Consider the following 16285-nt stretch of genomic DNA (forward strand, 5'->3'; position numbering starts at 1 on the left):
AGCAACCTAAACATGTGTCTTCCTGTTTCCATAGCAACACATCTTTTTCATCCTTTCCAGGCAGCCTAGATTGCATTTTGAACTGCAAGAGTATTAGATTCCGAAGAGCTATATTAGCAGCTCAGTAGTTTTCCCTAAACCTTACTCTTAAAATATTTTTGGTTTGGTTGATCATTAGAACAAAAAAGTGGTTAAGATTATTGTGCTTTTTTAGCAAAATAAATCATGTCAGCAGAGCTAAAAATGAGAAATAATTGGCAACCAGGGTGAAGTGTTTTGGTCCGATTCATTGACTGCTAAAGTATCTATTCCTGTGACCACACAAACGTGCTTTGTCAGTAAGGTCAAGATTTTAGCAGGAATAGTTCTCAGTCCAGTGGTTATTGTAAACATCTTTTTTTGTTTTTAATTCATATTGTTTGAGCTGTTGGAGAGTGTTGAAGTAATGTAGTAAAGGTTAAGGTTATAAATGGTGGCTATTAGCAAGGATCAAATCTCCACACTGTGGATCAGGGCCTTGGAAGCATGTTTAGAGATGGCATTTTCAAGCTCAACATAAGCAATTTGGTAGTTTTCCAGTATACTTGAGGCCATTTCAGACTGGGATTTTCATATTTTGCTGCAAGCTTGAAACTGTTTTATTGGATTTGGAATGTCAAACTTGTCTATCAAGTCAGAGATTTCTAAGACTGGGACAGAGCATCCCAGTATCATTTTCACACAGTTCTCAGCTGCTGTGAGCACAGGAAACTCCTTTTAAAAGTGTATCCTTTGGATAGAGAAATATCTTCTAGAAAGATGCATCTTTTGTCTTGCCTGTGAGAAATGAATAATTCAGTATATCCCTATGCAAATGTTTATTACTCTCTATGAAAAAAAATGTGTGCACCTTATTTCTTCTCACCATTTATGTAGTGTCACTTTCCCAGTGATGAGTCTTTGTCAAACATAGCAATGTGCTACAGTGTTTCCTGAGCTGATTGCATGCATATCTTCTGGTTTGGCATTGTGGAGGCTCAAATTACTGTTTAAATTATGTTTTAAAATGCTATTTTAATGTTACCACTATACAGTAAAAGAAGCAAATTACCATGGGGAAGTATTTAAGCAATGCGTAAAGATGCAGATCACCACAATATTTTCCTTTGGCCTTCAGGATGTTTAATTTTCTGTTTCTCCATTTGTATAAATTTTTCCATGAGGTTGTGTGAGGCATGTCAATAAAGATTGAGAACTTTGACGGTAGTGGTCGCTATAGTTACATGGTGCAACTGTTAGCCTCCTGCACAGAAAGTAAACCACCTGCAATTCCATAAAATCCTTTATTGGCAGAGAGAGATTGAAAGAGACAGTACTGGTGTGCAGGTACAGAGCAAATTCTAGGTTGCTCTGATATCCTTGCAGCTAATGCTGTCTTTATTCCAAGGTCTGCAGAAATGCTTTATGCATGAGAACAGCATGGAAAGGGGACAAAAGACATTTTTATTTGGAGTAAAAAGGTGCTGGATGCAGAAAATGGAAGCTAAGAAATAAGTACCAAAAGGAACCAAAAAGAATCTGAGTTCATAGCATAACAGCTCCAGGAAAAGAGGGACTAAATTGCCTTTTAAAGCCTTCTGAGTCGTACCCTTCCATGCAGACAGAAATGCCATGCCCACAGAATGCTGCTATTCTCCTGCCTCTGGATTTCAGTATTTAACTTAATCCTCAGAGTCTGTACAGCACACATGTTGAAATCAACACTGACTCTTAGGAATCGTTTTTTGACTCAATTGATTTCATATGTGTTCAGGAACCCTAAAATGGCTCTTGACGTGGCTTCTCTGTACTGAACTTCTCTGAATTCTACTTTCATTACATATTTTCTTTTCGCCTTTTTATATGACCATTCATTTAAGGATTTGTTATGAATTACTGCTATAAACCATAGACATTTAAAATCTTCCCTGGGATGGACAAATGTTTCTGGTCGGTAGATCAGGAAACAAAAGCACTGAGGAGCATTTTCCTATTTCCTGTGGAATCACTCTGTAAAGCAGGCCTATAAAAAGTCACCTTTACCTTCATGGTTCCCTTCCTTGAGTTCTTTTTATGACTGAATACAGTAGAACAGGTTTATTTCATATCAGTCACCATCTGAGAAAGGACAGTTAAGTGAGTGCATGATGTATGATGTTAAATATGAATGTTCAGTTTTCAAGTATGTTCTAAATGTACAGATGAGCCAAGATTGCAGGACCCAATAATACCTCCACTGGTTTTACTCACTTTTTTCTTAAATTCCAGGCTTACAGAGCAATGTGAATCTAATCCCATGGATGATTAAATAAACCAGGGATTTTTAGAGTTGTTTTCATTATTTATTTTCATTACACAACATCCACAGGCTCAAGGAGTTCAGACCACGTAGTAGAGGACGTGGTGAAAGATGTCCCCTGGCCTAAAGAGGTAACAATATAAATAGCTAGAATAGGCCAGATGAGGTCAGAGAGAAAATGTAGAAACAGCAGAGCTGGTGAGTAGCTGTTGGCCATTAATGTGGGCAGTACGCAGCGGTTTAGTCCCCTGCTGTCTACTTGTGGTGGTTTCTGCCATTTCTCGAGAGGGAAGGTCTGACCAGATCACTTCAGAGCTCAGGAAGGAGGATTATATTTTTGCTTTGTGCGGGGTAATTCTCCCTTTATAATGAGAAGGTTTAGAGTCACAGAGCTAAGAGGAGCAAAGCGCTAGTAATGTAAACTGATAGCTGGAAATGAAGGAATTATTCATGAGTCAGGCTTTTGCGCTCAACTACAGTAAAACCTTTTTCCTCATGGCTTCTTTTCTCATTTCAAGGGGAAGCAATTGGTTCCCTTGCCATTCCCATCAAACCTTGCCTTCACTCCTTAAATCCTGTTAAGACCTTTGCTGATTCTGAGTTGGAGAAGCAGCTTTGAATCCATTCATGTAGTCAGCCTGAAGGAGAACTGGTTACCTAATCACATTGTCAGCTAAGTAATTTTTGCACCTCCTGGGACTTGGGTCTAACCAGTGCATGCTGACATGAGGCTGAACTTGACTTACATTGCCTTGTGGGTGGAAAGTTGTGGTCAGTATCATGTTAGTCAAATGAAATTTTCAGAAGTAAAATTATGCTTTGGAATGAAAGCATAGTCATTGTTTAATTGTTCTCTGGAGAGCTAAAAAAATTCTCAGTAGCAAAAGCATCCAGAAACCATCTCTTGTAGAGAGAGAAATAAATTTTTGCCTGAAAGAGCTTTGGGAACTTTCTAAAACAAACAAAAAAAAACCCCAGCCAAACAAAAAGCTCCACAACAGAATTAAAAAAAAAAAAAGACATAAAGTGGTGTGGGAACTGTAGACTAATTAATTAGAACTCCTATGAAATTTCTGAAAAAGAAGGCCTTTCATGCTGGAAAGTAGACAGTTCCATCAGCAACTTTTCAGCGTGACACATTGAATAGGAGAGGTGGTATTGAAAATCAGAGCCGCTGAAATTAGCGGAACCATGTTTCAACAGAGTGATTTAAAGACAGTTCTAAACAATGAAGAGCTGCTACTCAGACATAAAAATGATTCCTGTTTCCAAAGAAATTACTGAAGTGTAATCTTTTTCCTCCATAGTAATAGGTGTTCTCATGCAGAAATTAGGAACAAACATAATCCATCAGGTAGCTGAATAAACCTATGAAGTCCCTTTTAAATTTGATCATACACAACTTAACTGCCTTTGAATAAAGACTTTACTACTTTTTCTTTCCTATGTAGTTGATAGGAAAGGAAGTTTTAGGTGGTCTAATTCCTTCTTTCCTTTCCTTTCTAGTTGAAGCAACTAGATACCAAAGATGCAGTAAAGCTATAGAGCATGGTGTTTACCCAAGGCAGTGCTGATCATCGTGATATAGACGGGTTTGTTTATACAACTTCTTGAGTTGTCTGTGTATACGTGACATTTTGGAAGATTAGTTTACATCTGTCTTTATCAAATTTGATTAAACTTTTTTGGGGACACTTGAAATCTCGGTGGGTTTCTGATTTGGTGTTTGAAGTATCTGATTTTTCAGAAAGCTCAATGTCTTCTGACAACGAGTTTATAAATACAAAGCAGCTTGGGCTGGGCAGCTAGGGCAAGATTTGTCTGCCTTGGTTTTTAACTGAGCTAGTCAGATGTCTTGTAGGGTGAAGAGGAAGAGGTGGGTAAAAGGGCGGTAGAAGGATTCTTCTGACTTCAGGTATTTGCCTTCAATAAGATGAACCCCACTCTGAAAGTGCCTGTTTGTCACGAGTATGAAATGAATTAGGTGCCTAGGTGGAGGATGGATATGTGCATATGTATGTACATACATGTGAATAGATGCACCATAGATGTTTTGGGCTTAGGCAAATTGAATCCCACTTACAGAAACTGAGGCACTCAAATCAAGTGTGATCAACTGCAGAGGGATGTGTGCAGAAAAAAAACCTGTATTGTGCATTGCTACTAATGCAAGGTCCAAAAGCACAAAATCTGTTAAGCAAGGAGTTCTGCAAAAGGTAGCCAGGCCTGAGGCAGGCATTGCTGACTGTGAGGGGTGATGGAGTGACATGGGAGCAGGTGGCAAATGGGCAGTGCATCTTTCAGTTGCAAAGTTATGTCACTTCACTGCTGAAAACAGCTTTTTACAATTTGGACTTAACACTCTGTAACAGCCAAGATGTGGGCTGCTACATCTGCCTATGCAGATACTAGATAAGTCTCTTCCGTTTTCTCTGCAAGATGTATAATTATAAGTATGTTTCCTGTAGAATACATGTCTGCATGTGTGTACATGTACATACAAATATTTTACGAACACAAATTTGAAGTGTAGTATTGCCAGTTGTGTTGTAATTCTTCTTCCTCTCTTTTTTTGGACAATAAATTGATGAAGAGAATGGGTGGCTGTGGCCATCCTAAAATACCTTGACCTTGCTTGTTCTTGTATCCTTTGTAGTATTTTTAAATAACAATTATGATCTTTATTTTTAACCTTTCTGTATCAAAAGTTATATGCAGAGCTTTAAAATGCTGTTAATAATAATTAAAAAAGGCTCTAATTTAGGGAAAGCTAGCATTTTTAAGTGTGTGAATTATTTGGGAACATGAGTCATCTCTACAAAGTTGACTGGAAACTGCAAGTTCTTACTTTTTCTTTGTCTATTCCTGGGTAGATTTAAGAGGCCTCCAAAGTCAAGAGAATGGCATATTGGTTCACACATGAATAGAGATAGTTCTTTTTGTAAGTGATCTTGAAGAGTAAAGGTGTCTTGGCTGAACTGTACAACAAATATTTTCATTATTGGTGTTCAGCAGGCTCTTAAGTTATCACAAGACCTTTGAAGCAGAAAACAGTTTTAAAGTTATTTAAGGAGACATCTCAACATTGTCTTATTTTGTCGTCTACATATTTGGTTGTTCTGTTTACCAGCAATTTAAAAGAGTAAGTTCAGTTTCTTTCATATGCCTGTTGCAGGTTTGTATACTACTTTATATAGCGTTCATTTGTGTTTGTTATATATATATAGTCTTGTGGACATGCAAGCATAGTATGTTTGTTTTTCTTGCTGCAAACTGAAGCTTGGTGTTTCACCAGAAGTTAGGGCTGATTTGGTTTTAGTCTTTTACTCTGTTCTCTCAGTAATATTATCCATAGCTTAAGTCTTTCATGCTATTATTTTTTCTTTGGGAGTAATGATAAATACTTGCCATAGTGCCAAATGTGGCCTTAAAAGCTAGCCATTTATTTTCTGTCTAGTTTACTTTCTAGGTTGCTTTCTATAGGTGCTTCTGCTTTGTGATTAGCCTAGTGCCAACTGTAAGATGGAAGAAACTGGCTTTCTGCGTGGACACAGGAAAGAACAGTGAGGCTAATGCATGAAGGAAGCCCCATATTTCCAGTGTTTCTGCTTCCTCCAAAGTGAGGAGGATGAAGCTCTTGAATTCTTAATGTGGTCAAATATTCTTTCAGAGATAGAGTTGGGGTTTATTTGGGTGTTTAGTTTTGGGTTTTTTTTTCTGAAGAATATTTTGTTATCCTAGGTCTCTGGCAGATACAGTCCTTCCAAAATGGTGCCAGATACTCTGGTCTTGATTCCAGCTAGTTTCTTCTCCCTGAGGTTATGCAGAGAATCAGATGGGACAGCACCAAGCAGCATCTCAGGGACCCAGCTTGCATTGTCCATTCTGGTCCTCTGACCTTCTGGTGCTGGCATGGTGCCTCTGAATGGTGCCTCTGAATCTCTCTCTCCATCAGCTGTTCTTCCTGGCACTCTGCCAAAGACAGATTTTACTTTCCAGCCTCATATCCCTGCACCTGATGCATGAATGCTGTTTTCACTGTGGCTGTTTTGCTAGGATCCAAAAAAAATGTGCTACAGCAGAAACTTTCAGAAAATATCTCTGCAGTATTAAATTGCAGGAGCTTTTCATCTTGGGATTATTTTGTGCTTGGCTTCTTCCAGGGACTGACTTGGTACATTCCCCCTACTTAAGGAGATGCCCCCCATTCAGAATTTACGTGCATCCTATACTGATGGAGGCCAAGTGATGAGTTGTCCCCAAAATGTACCTTGAACCCTGTGTGGCAGAGATGTTGTTTGCTGTTCCTAATCAGAACAGCTGAAATTGTGTCACTTGGCAGCCAGTGGCATCCCAGATTCTGCCTGCATTTCTTTTCCAGTCTTGCTCACGTCTTGGGAAGATGAGGCAAGAGTGGTGTGAAGAGTAAGCGTATGGACATCTGACCCACAGGGGAGGCTGAAGGTAGGAAAGTGGAGAAGCCATGCTGCAGCAGGGTTATTCCCTGACTAAATGACCTGAGCTTCTAAAAGGGGTGTTTGCACACCCATATGTACTCAGTTCTGCTTCAGGAATTGCTTGAAAGGCTTGTGTTTTGCCAGGTCAGTGTTGAAACTCAACAATGTTTTCAGGTTGGTTTTTTGTTTTTTTTTTTTTTAACAAGAATTATGGGTTTATAATTGAATAGTTTAGTGAATGAAAGTAAAAAAGAATAGAGTGAAATTTGTCCATACAGATATAAAAGGTAAAAGTTAGTGAGCTGTGCTTTGCATCTTGCCTAAAATCTCTCTTCTGCACCAGAAAAATACATATGTCAAAATGTGTTTTTATCTAAGCAAACTAGTCTTTGCTTTTAACAGATATTGATGGCAGAACTCTTCCTTTGCTTAATATCAACAAGCGATTCCTTCAGACTTCACTCAACAGTCATGTATTGTTTTGAACTGAAGTCTGGAGAAATGGATCCAATCCTGCCTTCTGGGCACACACTTTTTTTTGAAGCTGTCCACTTTGATTCTCTTCCTGACCATTTTTAATTCTTATGGTATGGTGCTTATTTTTAATTATACCTAGCAAAATCTATTCTCCCACTACTACTTATATATCTAGTATTGATCATTTGCTTATTTTTTTCCCAGAACACTTACTAAAATATAAAATACTGTTCTAAAAGTACAGCTAAAAAAATAGAGGTGTTATTTATAAAGTCCTGGTCTTCCTGGCTATTGGTTACTTGGGAAAGGAAATTTGCGTCTTCTTGCTGGTAAACGTTTGGCTTATTACTTTGCATGAATATCTTGACTGGATAATATAGCTAAAGTTTCGGATCTTTTCCTAATTCTTAAGGAATGAGAAGAGCTAGAACAATTCAGTTCTACTTTACAGTAGGCCCTGAGAACCCTCTCTGAAATCAGAGAAAAAGCTTAGGCATGTAGACGGCACTAAGGGTGCAGTTTGCGGTGGTATTACTTTGCAGTTTGTTTAGCTTTTTTGTTGTTTTGGTTTTGTTTTGTGGGTTTTTGAAAGGTTTTTTCTTCAGTGTTCAGCTGCTGTTTTATTTGCAATTGAACATTTAACAGCCCTGCAGAGTCAATGTAGGGTAAAAGCATTGTTTGTCCTTTTGAGCAAATGTGATTTACCTTTGGTGCACACACTTGAAGTAAACCTCTTTGAGGTCTGTGTTTGAAGTCTGTATTGTGGGATTTTTTTACGTTACTTTCATCTTTTGTCACAGCTTGTCAACTGTGTCTCTTTTCTTCTTTGAAAAGGATGGCATTCATTCACAGAACAATGTTATATGAGATGGAGGGGAATGATGGGTTTAAGTGGCAGCAATGTTAACATGGGGATGTTACCAAGTAATTTAGTTTTTGCTCTTTTTCTGAGTGTTCAAATGACCCAATCATTGGTGTATCTGAGTAGATCTCGAGTTACCCCATTTTGACGCCAACACAGTGGCGAGTATAAGGATTCCTATCACAAAACCAGGCATATCCTGGTTTTGGTTGGGGTAGAGTTAATTTTCTTCTTAGTAGCTGGTGCAGTGCTGTGTTTTTGATGTGAGAACTATGTGTTTTGGTGATTTGGTGTGAGAATAAAGTTGATAACACACTGATTTTTTTAGTTGTTGCTAAGTTACGTTTATACTATGTCAAGGACTTTTCAGGAGGAGGAAGGGGGGGACATTTGGAGTGATGGTGTTTGTCATCCCAAGTCACAGTTAGGTGTGGTGGAGCCCTGCTTTCCTGGAGATGGCTGAACACCTGCCCGCCCATGGGAACTGGTGAATGAACTCCTTGGTTTGCTTTGCTTGCATGTGTGGTTTTTGCTTTAACAGTTAAACTGTCTTTAATTCAAACCGTGAGTTGTCTCACTTCTACTCTTCTGATCCTCCCCCCCCATCCTGACATGGTGAGGGTGAGCAAGTGGCTGTGTGGTGCTTAGCTGCTGGCTGGGGTTAAACCACATCAAGGCACAAAAACTGAGACAGACAGACAAGGCACATGACCCATGGGAGTTTTATTAGATGTGCGCTTGCACTACAGTACAGTGTGGTATAGGCACACTTGAACCAGATACAAGTAGGTTAACTCAAGTACAACGGTTGCAGCACAGAGGAAACATAATCCACAAATCCTGCCCAGAAGGGAGGGTTAGTTCATCCTGAACTCTTTCCGACTACAGCTATGCTATAGCTTTTATCAAGCTAGGTATTTTAAAGCTCTCATGGGTACACATGTACTGCAGTGCTGTCACTGTTAAAACTGCACTGCGACGCTTGCAGGGGAGCCATCATCTGAGCCATTGTGTTATGCTAAGATTACAACTTGAAACTTTGCAAAGTAAGGCATCCTAATAACGTCATTGCTGAGTTGGAATTACTTTTGTTCTGAGGCAATGTTTGTGTAGCTGTGAGAAAATCTACTAGTTCAGTCGGAAAGAAGGAAACCAAGAAACTCTGACTTTGTTTCTTTGATTTTTCTCCTTGCATTTCTAACACTTCAGCTAATGACTTCTGGACTTCAGATTGCTTGTTAAGCATGGGAAAAAAGCCCTCACTTTAATATCAAGAAATGGGTTTTTTTAGGCTTCACTCAACAGTAATGCACATTCATATGATTTGTCTTGAAACTTGACCAAAAGCAGCTTTGCAATTGGTAAGGGAAAATGGAAGGGGAAAAGGCCAAACTAAAGCCCATTTAAACACAAAGCTATTTTACAGAAGATGTCCATATGGAAGGGTTACACGTTTCACTACTTGGTTCTGAGTTAGAGAATTGTGTTCTGCAGAAAAGGACACCTTCAGATAAACCCCAGAATGCTCACTTTTGTTCAGTGCCAACAGCCCTTCAGAGGAAGAGAATAGCAGTCGGGTAAGAAGAAATTGTAGGTAAATGTGACCATATGGAATATCTTCTTACCTTTTGTTGAATCGTAAATATTTTTAAGAAGCTGCCAAGGACTGACAGCCATATAGAGCCTGGTCTGCATGATCACCATAAAACTACGTACTTGTAAATAGACCAATGTATGATACAAAGAGTTACTTTATAAAATGTGTTAAGCACCAAAGCGTTTCCAAAATATTCTTTTCCAACCTAGCTGCTCTTTGAGGAGAGAGTTCCCGAGAGCCCAGTGGGGTCTCTTGTTTCTGACTTGAGCCAACGAAGTAGGAGTAAGCACCATTTCATCTGCATGCTGCTGCTCATCTTGCCATCTGTACCTTCTCTTGCTCTATGATTTGCTTAGTGCTTTGGAAGCTACATGTAGTACTGTAATGCAGTTTGAGGGGTTTGTCAGATTCCTGCTTCTGCATTCATCACTGAACTTTTCCTAGGCCTGTGCTGAAGGTGGCCTTCAATTCTGGGTCTTGAATGTGATGTTCTAGGTCAGAATGAATCGCAGCTGTCCCCTCTTTTTCTTTCTGTAATCATTGAGATCAGTTTAAAGTGTATGTATGTTTGAAATGGTAATGCTTTATAGCCAGAATACCATGGGTGCAAATGGCCACGGCACCATATGGTCCCATGGGACACTTGAATGACTCCCACCCTTCTATGTGTGCTTTGACATACGGCTTCAATTTATTTTGCATGGATGACCTCTTACTAAGCACTTAGTATAAGGTTATTTTTTTTATGTTCTGTTCCATATCATACAGAGAATCATGAGACTGCAGTCTCTGGCTCTGTGATGAGATCTTGATTGTCTAGTTTTGGTCATACAAAGTTAAAGCACTGTGACACATTTAATGCCTGTCATCTTGAGAGGCAGGGCTGTAAGTTCTGAATGAATGTCACTTTCTGCCATGCCTGATATTCTGATGGAGCAGACATTGGTGCCATGTTAAGAGCCTGAAGACAAATCTCTCCATTAACTAATTCCTGTCAGATGTTTTTGTCCTGTACTTGAGAGCAAAATTTAAAGATTTTCTTGTCTTCTACAGGTGTAAAAAAAAGCATCTTTAATGCTTAATCCTCTCTGCACTGCAGCTGCTTCATGAATGATATAATCCTCATGTATTGTCAGTGGACCAGATACGTTCAGTCTTGCACAAAGTCGTGAGCCCAGGTTTTGTTCTGTGTTGAGTTGGAGATGCTTTCCTGTTGGGAAAGAATTGACATGTTTGAGTAAAACCAGAAGGAAAACCTTGTGCAGCACCCATGAGCTTTAGCCATGTTAAGTACTATTTGTGTTTCCCTGTGGAAACAGAAATGTGAACAGTTAATCCTTGCGACAGATTTGCTGCGTGTAGGTAGCAACGAGAGAAAGCAAACATCACCATGTTACAGGACTTCAGTTTTGCCACAGAAGCTGTAAAGGTGCAGCAGCCCAGCAGCAGCCCAAGAAATCTGTAGTTGCAAGTATGTTGTTTTTAAATCCTAGGAAACAGTTTTGTGAATTTCTTCCTCATGTTTTTGTCTTCAAAATGGCAACTGAGAAGGAAAAATGAAGTAAGTCATGAACTAGCCTGAATGGCAGCCTAAACCACGGCTTGTTTGATATAACATGGAATGATTCTTTTCAATAGATGCATATTAATTTGTGGTGTGAGCCATTCAGCTTCTGCTTTGAAGTGCCTTGTGAGAAAAGAACAAAATTTCTGTTGTCATTGTACGTTAGCAAGACAGCAGTACCTCTAGTGAACAGGCTTAGTTGTTTGCCTGATGCTTAAAAGACTGCATAGGAAAATGCACAGCAAGTTTGCATGAAACTGCTAAGGCTTTTCTTGGTAACAGCTGTTTTTACTGTATCTTTCCCTACTTTTCTGCATGGCTGTATGTTGGACTCCCTTCCCACGTGCAGTTTTCAGACCATGCCAGGTGTGCTACACTGCCCTTCACTGCATGCTTGGAAATTATATTATCATAAACATGATTCTTTCCCCTTCCCATTGTGTAACTCAACTATTCATATGCTATGGAAATGAGGACAGAAAAGATTAGATGTGCTCTGTACTGCTCTTCTGTTTGCCATTTGTGGGATAGTCACTGATATTGCAGGAGAAACTAGAAATTAGACTTTCCCAGATGAAATTAATTTCAAAGATGTGTAGCCTTATTGCTTCATGTTACAGTACTCCACATACCACTGGCTCCCTGTGCTGTACTAGGCATGTTGTATACTCAAGCTGATTTTCTGACTCTCTTCAGTAGTTGGTTGTATATTGTAATTGGGTATTTTGACAGTTGGCCTTGAGGCCCTGACCCAGTTTGAAGTCCCTGCTGTATTACACAATATGTAAGTATAGGCAGAGAGAAGGTCCAACTAAGAAGACAGTGCTTCTGCTGTAAAAAAAACAGGAGTAGTAGCTGTTTGAGGCCATTGGAAGTTGTTCTTTCCAGGTACCAGGATGAACCACAGACACATGACCTGAAGTCATCAGATTTTTCACTTGTGTAAAACTGCTGCTGAGGAGGGGACTGCGTGACCTAGGTCCACTGCTTGGGGAGAGCTGCTAATGATGTAAAGTTGGAGTGAGGACAGGTTGTTGACTGGAGGCTAACTTTGAAATCAGCATGTCTTTAGCACTGTGACTTTGTACTTGATATCAAAAATGTATGTTGTTTCCTATTTGTATCTTGTATTAGCACTGCAATGCCTGTGGTTTTTTGTATCCAGCTTACTCAGTGTAAAGTCAGATACACGTTTCTAAGGATTGTGGTCCCAAGCAACTCCAGCAGCAAGTGGATGGGCTGTCTGGTGCACATGACAGCTTACTTCTTTAAAATGTGGGTATAGATGTAGCTGCATAATGAAACTGGCACTATATGAGTAAAAAATTAGTTGTTTTCTGCTTTTGGAAGTACCATATAATGCCTCAGGATCATGTTATGTTATATTCCACTTCCCAAAATTTGCCTTTAATATTTTGCCAAATACTTAACTTTCCTTCTAAGTTACTAATACGTTTTCATGTTTATCTGCAGAAAACAATTGGTATCAACCCTGTTTCATATATTATAAAACAGCAAATCTTTTGTGCTAGTGACAGAATTGTTGCTAACAAAATTACAAAAGTTTAGAGGGATATTTCTTTGTTCCTTTTATTTTACATGACGCTCTGGGTTGTCAAATGTCCTGAAAAAACAGGAAGACTTGTTCACTTGCAGTTTACAACTCCTCGGGAGAAATATGATCTGAATCTCCTTCTGTGTAGTGTTACATTGTTCCCTGTGGGCTTTTAAATGCTTTCAAGTAGTCGGGGGGAGATAGCTGAGATAGCTGAATTTTGTTCATCTTCTGGCTCTGATGCTGTTTAAAGTCATGTGACTTGTCCTGAGCTGATTTCTTGCCTACTCTAAGTTCATCTATAAGCACCTGTAGAGTAGCACTGATTTAAGGTTAAAAAAAAATAGAGCTGTTGTGGAGTAGTGCTAAGAGCACTGAGCCTATACAACGGATCTGTACTAAAACATTTTAATGGATCCTTAAAATATAAAGCTGTCTGATGAATAGCTTAACTTCAAGACACTTGGCTTGTCTTTAAAGCCAGCTTCTGTGTGTTTGTGCAGTTGGAAGAGTGGGAGAGGAGAAGCAGAAAAGAAACAAGCTTTTAAAGGTTTCAGTGATAAGCCTCTAGGGCACAGTCTGGTTTAGAAAGCAGACTGTTTGTAGCCTGAAACTAGACTGCAGTGATATTTCTAGCTTCCTTTTTTTCCAATTTTCCTTCCTTTACCTTCAGATTGATTGTAAGGATATAATATATCCTCATATACCTGTCTTCAGCTGTTTGAAACTGATATGCCTAGTCTAAGACAATCATTTGGTCTCCCTCGATAGTCACCAGTGAGAGAGATTTGATTTTGACACCAGTCTTTAAGTAAGATGAATTGCCTGTTGGAGAGATATAGACGACTGCATTGGTTCTTGAGGAAAACTAAAGGATAACGATCTATAGCTAATTTGTGGCTGAAGTTAAGTGCGGTGAATCTCACCCAGACCCAGAGCATCTTATTTGCTAATATTGATTCTTCTCATCAGAGGAACAGAGTACTCAGCAATGAGGAGCAACTCTAAATAATCCTCTGCTTTCCCCACAGTCCTGTCCTCTGTGTGTGATTGTGAACTCCAGTGAAATTCTCTTGTGGTTATGCTGCATTGCCATGTGAGTTCTGTGGTTTCATTTGTACTTCAAGTATTTATGTTTTAAAAGGGAAAAGGTGAATGCAATGTATTAAGCTGTTTCATTTAACAAGTGACACAGAGCAACTTTCCCTCCTCGCCTCACCATACGCAAATCATTTGGTTTGAGAACAAGCTACAGTGCTTGTTTTAAATATAGTTAGAGACAATTGGTAGCTGCATTAATACACATCATTCTAATGGTCTTTCAGCCTGGAAGACCTGGTACAGGCATAAAAGTTGAATTTTCTTGTGAAAGCCTGTAAGGCTGTTGGGGCTGCGTTGAGGTTATCAGCCATAAACTGTGAATAGAAGCAATCAAAAAGAAAAGCAAAAATAAAAAAGTGTGTGTGTGTGGAATGTGAGGGAAGGAAAGAGAATTTAAATGAAGTGGTGCCTTTTGTCCAGAGGCTAGCCATTAGTCCCCCTTAATGAAGGCCTTTCCTTAACTCTGCAGACATTCCTTCTATGTCATTTTTTTAAATAGTTGCTTCATTATCTTCAGCCTTCATTGACTTACACGTCTATGCCAGTGATTCACATAGCTGCTTGTTCTCTCCTGGCCGGTGTCACCACAGTCATTTAGCTCAGCCCTCCTCCAAGTTTTGTTAATATATTATTACCAAAAAATAGACTCTGTGTTTTCTGCAAATTCTGTTTTCTCTGACACAAATCTAGCATCTGATTTCTTGTAAATGTACAAACCTTTCTTTAGGTCTTCTGCAGGCAGATGTGGTTTAATATACCTTTTATTTTCACAACAATAGTTCTCTGCCTTTTAGCTTTCCTGACCTGACTGGTGATGAGAATAATTTTTGTGGCCTGTCATTCTGTATCTGTCAGCTGCTCTTTCATCCCTTCAGGTTTCTGCCTGGCTTTTCATAGATGTACAAGACATTTTTGTATAAGAACATTCATAAATCCTAGTTCCTATTTTTCTTTTGCCGCTTATTACTCTTGGCCCATTTCAGTAACCTTGGAGCTCACTGCAGTCATGTAGAAAGATTTGTTTGGTGGCCTTTCTACATGCTTGGAGAAGTAAAAGCTGGAAAAGACTCTGATCCTTATTTTACGGGAGATGTTCTGGTCTGGGGGTTTCCTAGCTTTTAACTTTTTCTGTGATATTTTTTCAGATGATGTTTGACTTAGATATATTTATCAATTTGAGAGGTTAATGTCCTACTGTACTGTTTCTTTGAATATTTATTATGCCATTAATGTTCCATTAAGCAGCTTGTAATTCAAGGTGACCAAAACCTTTCTGGCTTCCTCTCTCTTGTCCTGGTGGGATGGCATGGAAAAAAAATAAATTGCTTTATTCAGATGTAGTGACTTTCCATACAAACATGCAAGTTGTTGTATTAGTTGGTAGTGGTCTAGTAACAAAAAGCTTACCACAGTCATCTTCATGTAAAGACGTTATATTCCCTTTTCATTAAACTTGGAAGTTTTCCTACTGCAACTAGGTTTATTCTGCAGGTTTCATGTATTGACTGTGCAAAAGAATGCCTTTTTGTAGGTGCATCTGGCTTTTGTGCTTTGAATTTTGTTCCCTGAATAATTGTTCTGTGATGATGTGTCTTTAGTCTCAGTTTGTGATGTCTTTTTCCCACTTGCTAAATAATTACATAACTATTTTTACCTGCAACTTTAAAAAAAAAATAAAATCCAATTAACCTCTTAGATGTTCTGATCTGTTGATAATTAGATGGGGTATGTTGCATGTTTACTACTTGGTACTTTCCTGCAGTACATGTATGTGCATTCGTGATGTAGGTTGGGCTGTTAATATTGTGCATGCATAGTCATGAGAAAATCTGCTGCCTTCTATGAGAAAAATAACACAACTGCTGTATTAGGTAAGATGTTTATAGCCTACTGTCATAATCTAGTGACATTTTGTTGTGTTCTATTGCCTTAAAGACTGTCAAGACATCTAGAAGTCATTGTTTAAATACATCTGGTTTCAGTAACGTTTACACTTAATGACAGCAGAGAACTTTAATATACTTATATGTAAAGAAAACAGATGACAACGAAATGTTACTGGAGTTGCAGGAGAGAAAGATGGTTCTGCTAGCTTTGCAATAATCTGTTTCTGAATTTTGACAAATTTAATTTAGAATTATGATTGGGATTAGATTTTTGTGAATTCTGGCACTTTTCTTCTCATTATTTGGACTCCAGAGTAGTACTTCATGCTGTTAATACCTGCTGCTTTTCAAAAATAACAATGGCGTCAGAAACGTGATTATATTGCAGGATGGCTTTCTTTTTTAGTACAGACACACACGGGCAGTCTGTGACAACCAAATAAAGAAAAGAAAATAAGGAAAAAGAAGA

At 38.8% G+C, this 16285-nt stretch overlaps 2 protein-coding genes across 6 annotated transcripts in view; one reads left to right on the plus strand and one right to left on the minus strand.

Moving 5' to 3' along the window:
- The window catches only part of SERGEF (secretion regulating guanine nucleotide exchange factor), a 157391-nt gene that overhangs the window by 137641 nt on the left and 3465 nt on the right, over positions 1 to 16285 (plus strand). Inside the window, exon 11 of one of the 5 annotated variants that reach the window (XM_040608279.1) lies at positions 13861 to 13925. The exons of the other annotated variants lie outside the window; for them this stretch is intronic. Within the exon in view, the coding sequence (XP_040464213.1) occupies positions 13861 to 13895 (35 nt within the window). The 3' untranslated portion in view covers positions 13896 to 13925. The remainder of the gene's footprint in view (positions 1 to 13860; positions 13926 to 16285) is intronic. 5 annotated transcript variants of the gene reach the window in all.
- KCNC1 (potassium voltage-gated channel subfamily C member 1) overlaps positions 8504 to 16285 on the minus strand; it is a 130242-nt gene continuing 122460 nt past the window's right edge. Inside the window, exon 4 of the mRNA XM_040608275.1 lies at positions 8504 to 10920. Coding sequence (XP_040464209.1) covers positions 10739 to 10920 — 182 coding nt within the window. The 3' untranslated portion in view covers positions 8504 to 10738. The remainder of the gene's footprint in view (positions 10921 to 16285) is intronic.

This window comes from Falco naumanni, chromosome 10 (assembly GCF_017639655.2).
Source record: "Falco naumanni isolate bFalNau1 chromosome 10, bFalNau1.pat, whole genome shotgun sequence".
Taxonomy (NCBI): domain Eukaryota; kingdom Metazoa; phylum Chordata; class Aves; order Falconiformes; family Falconidae; genus Falco; species Falco naumanni.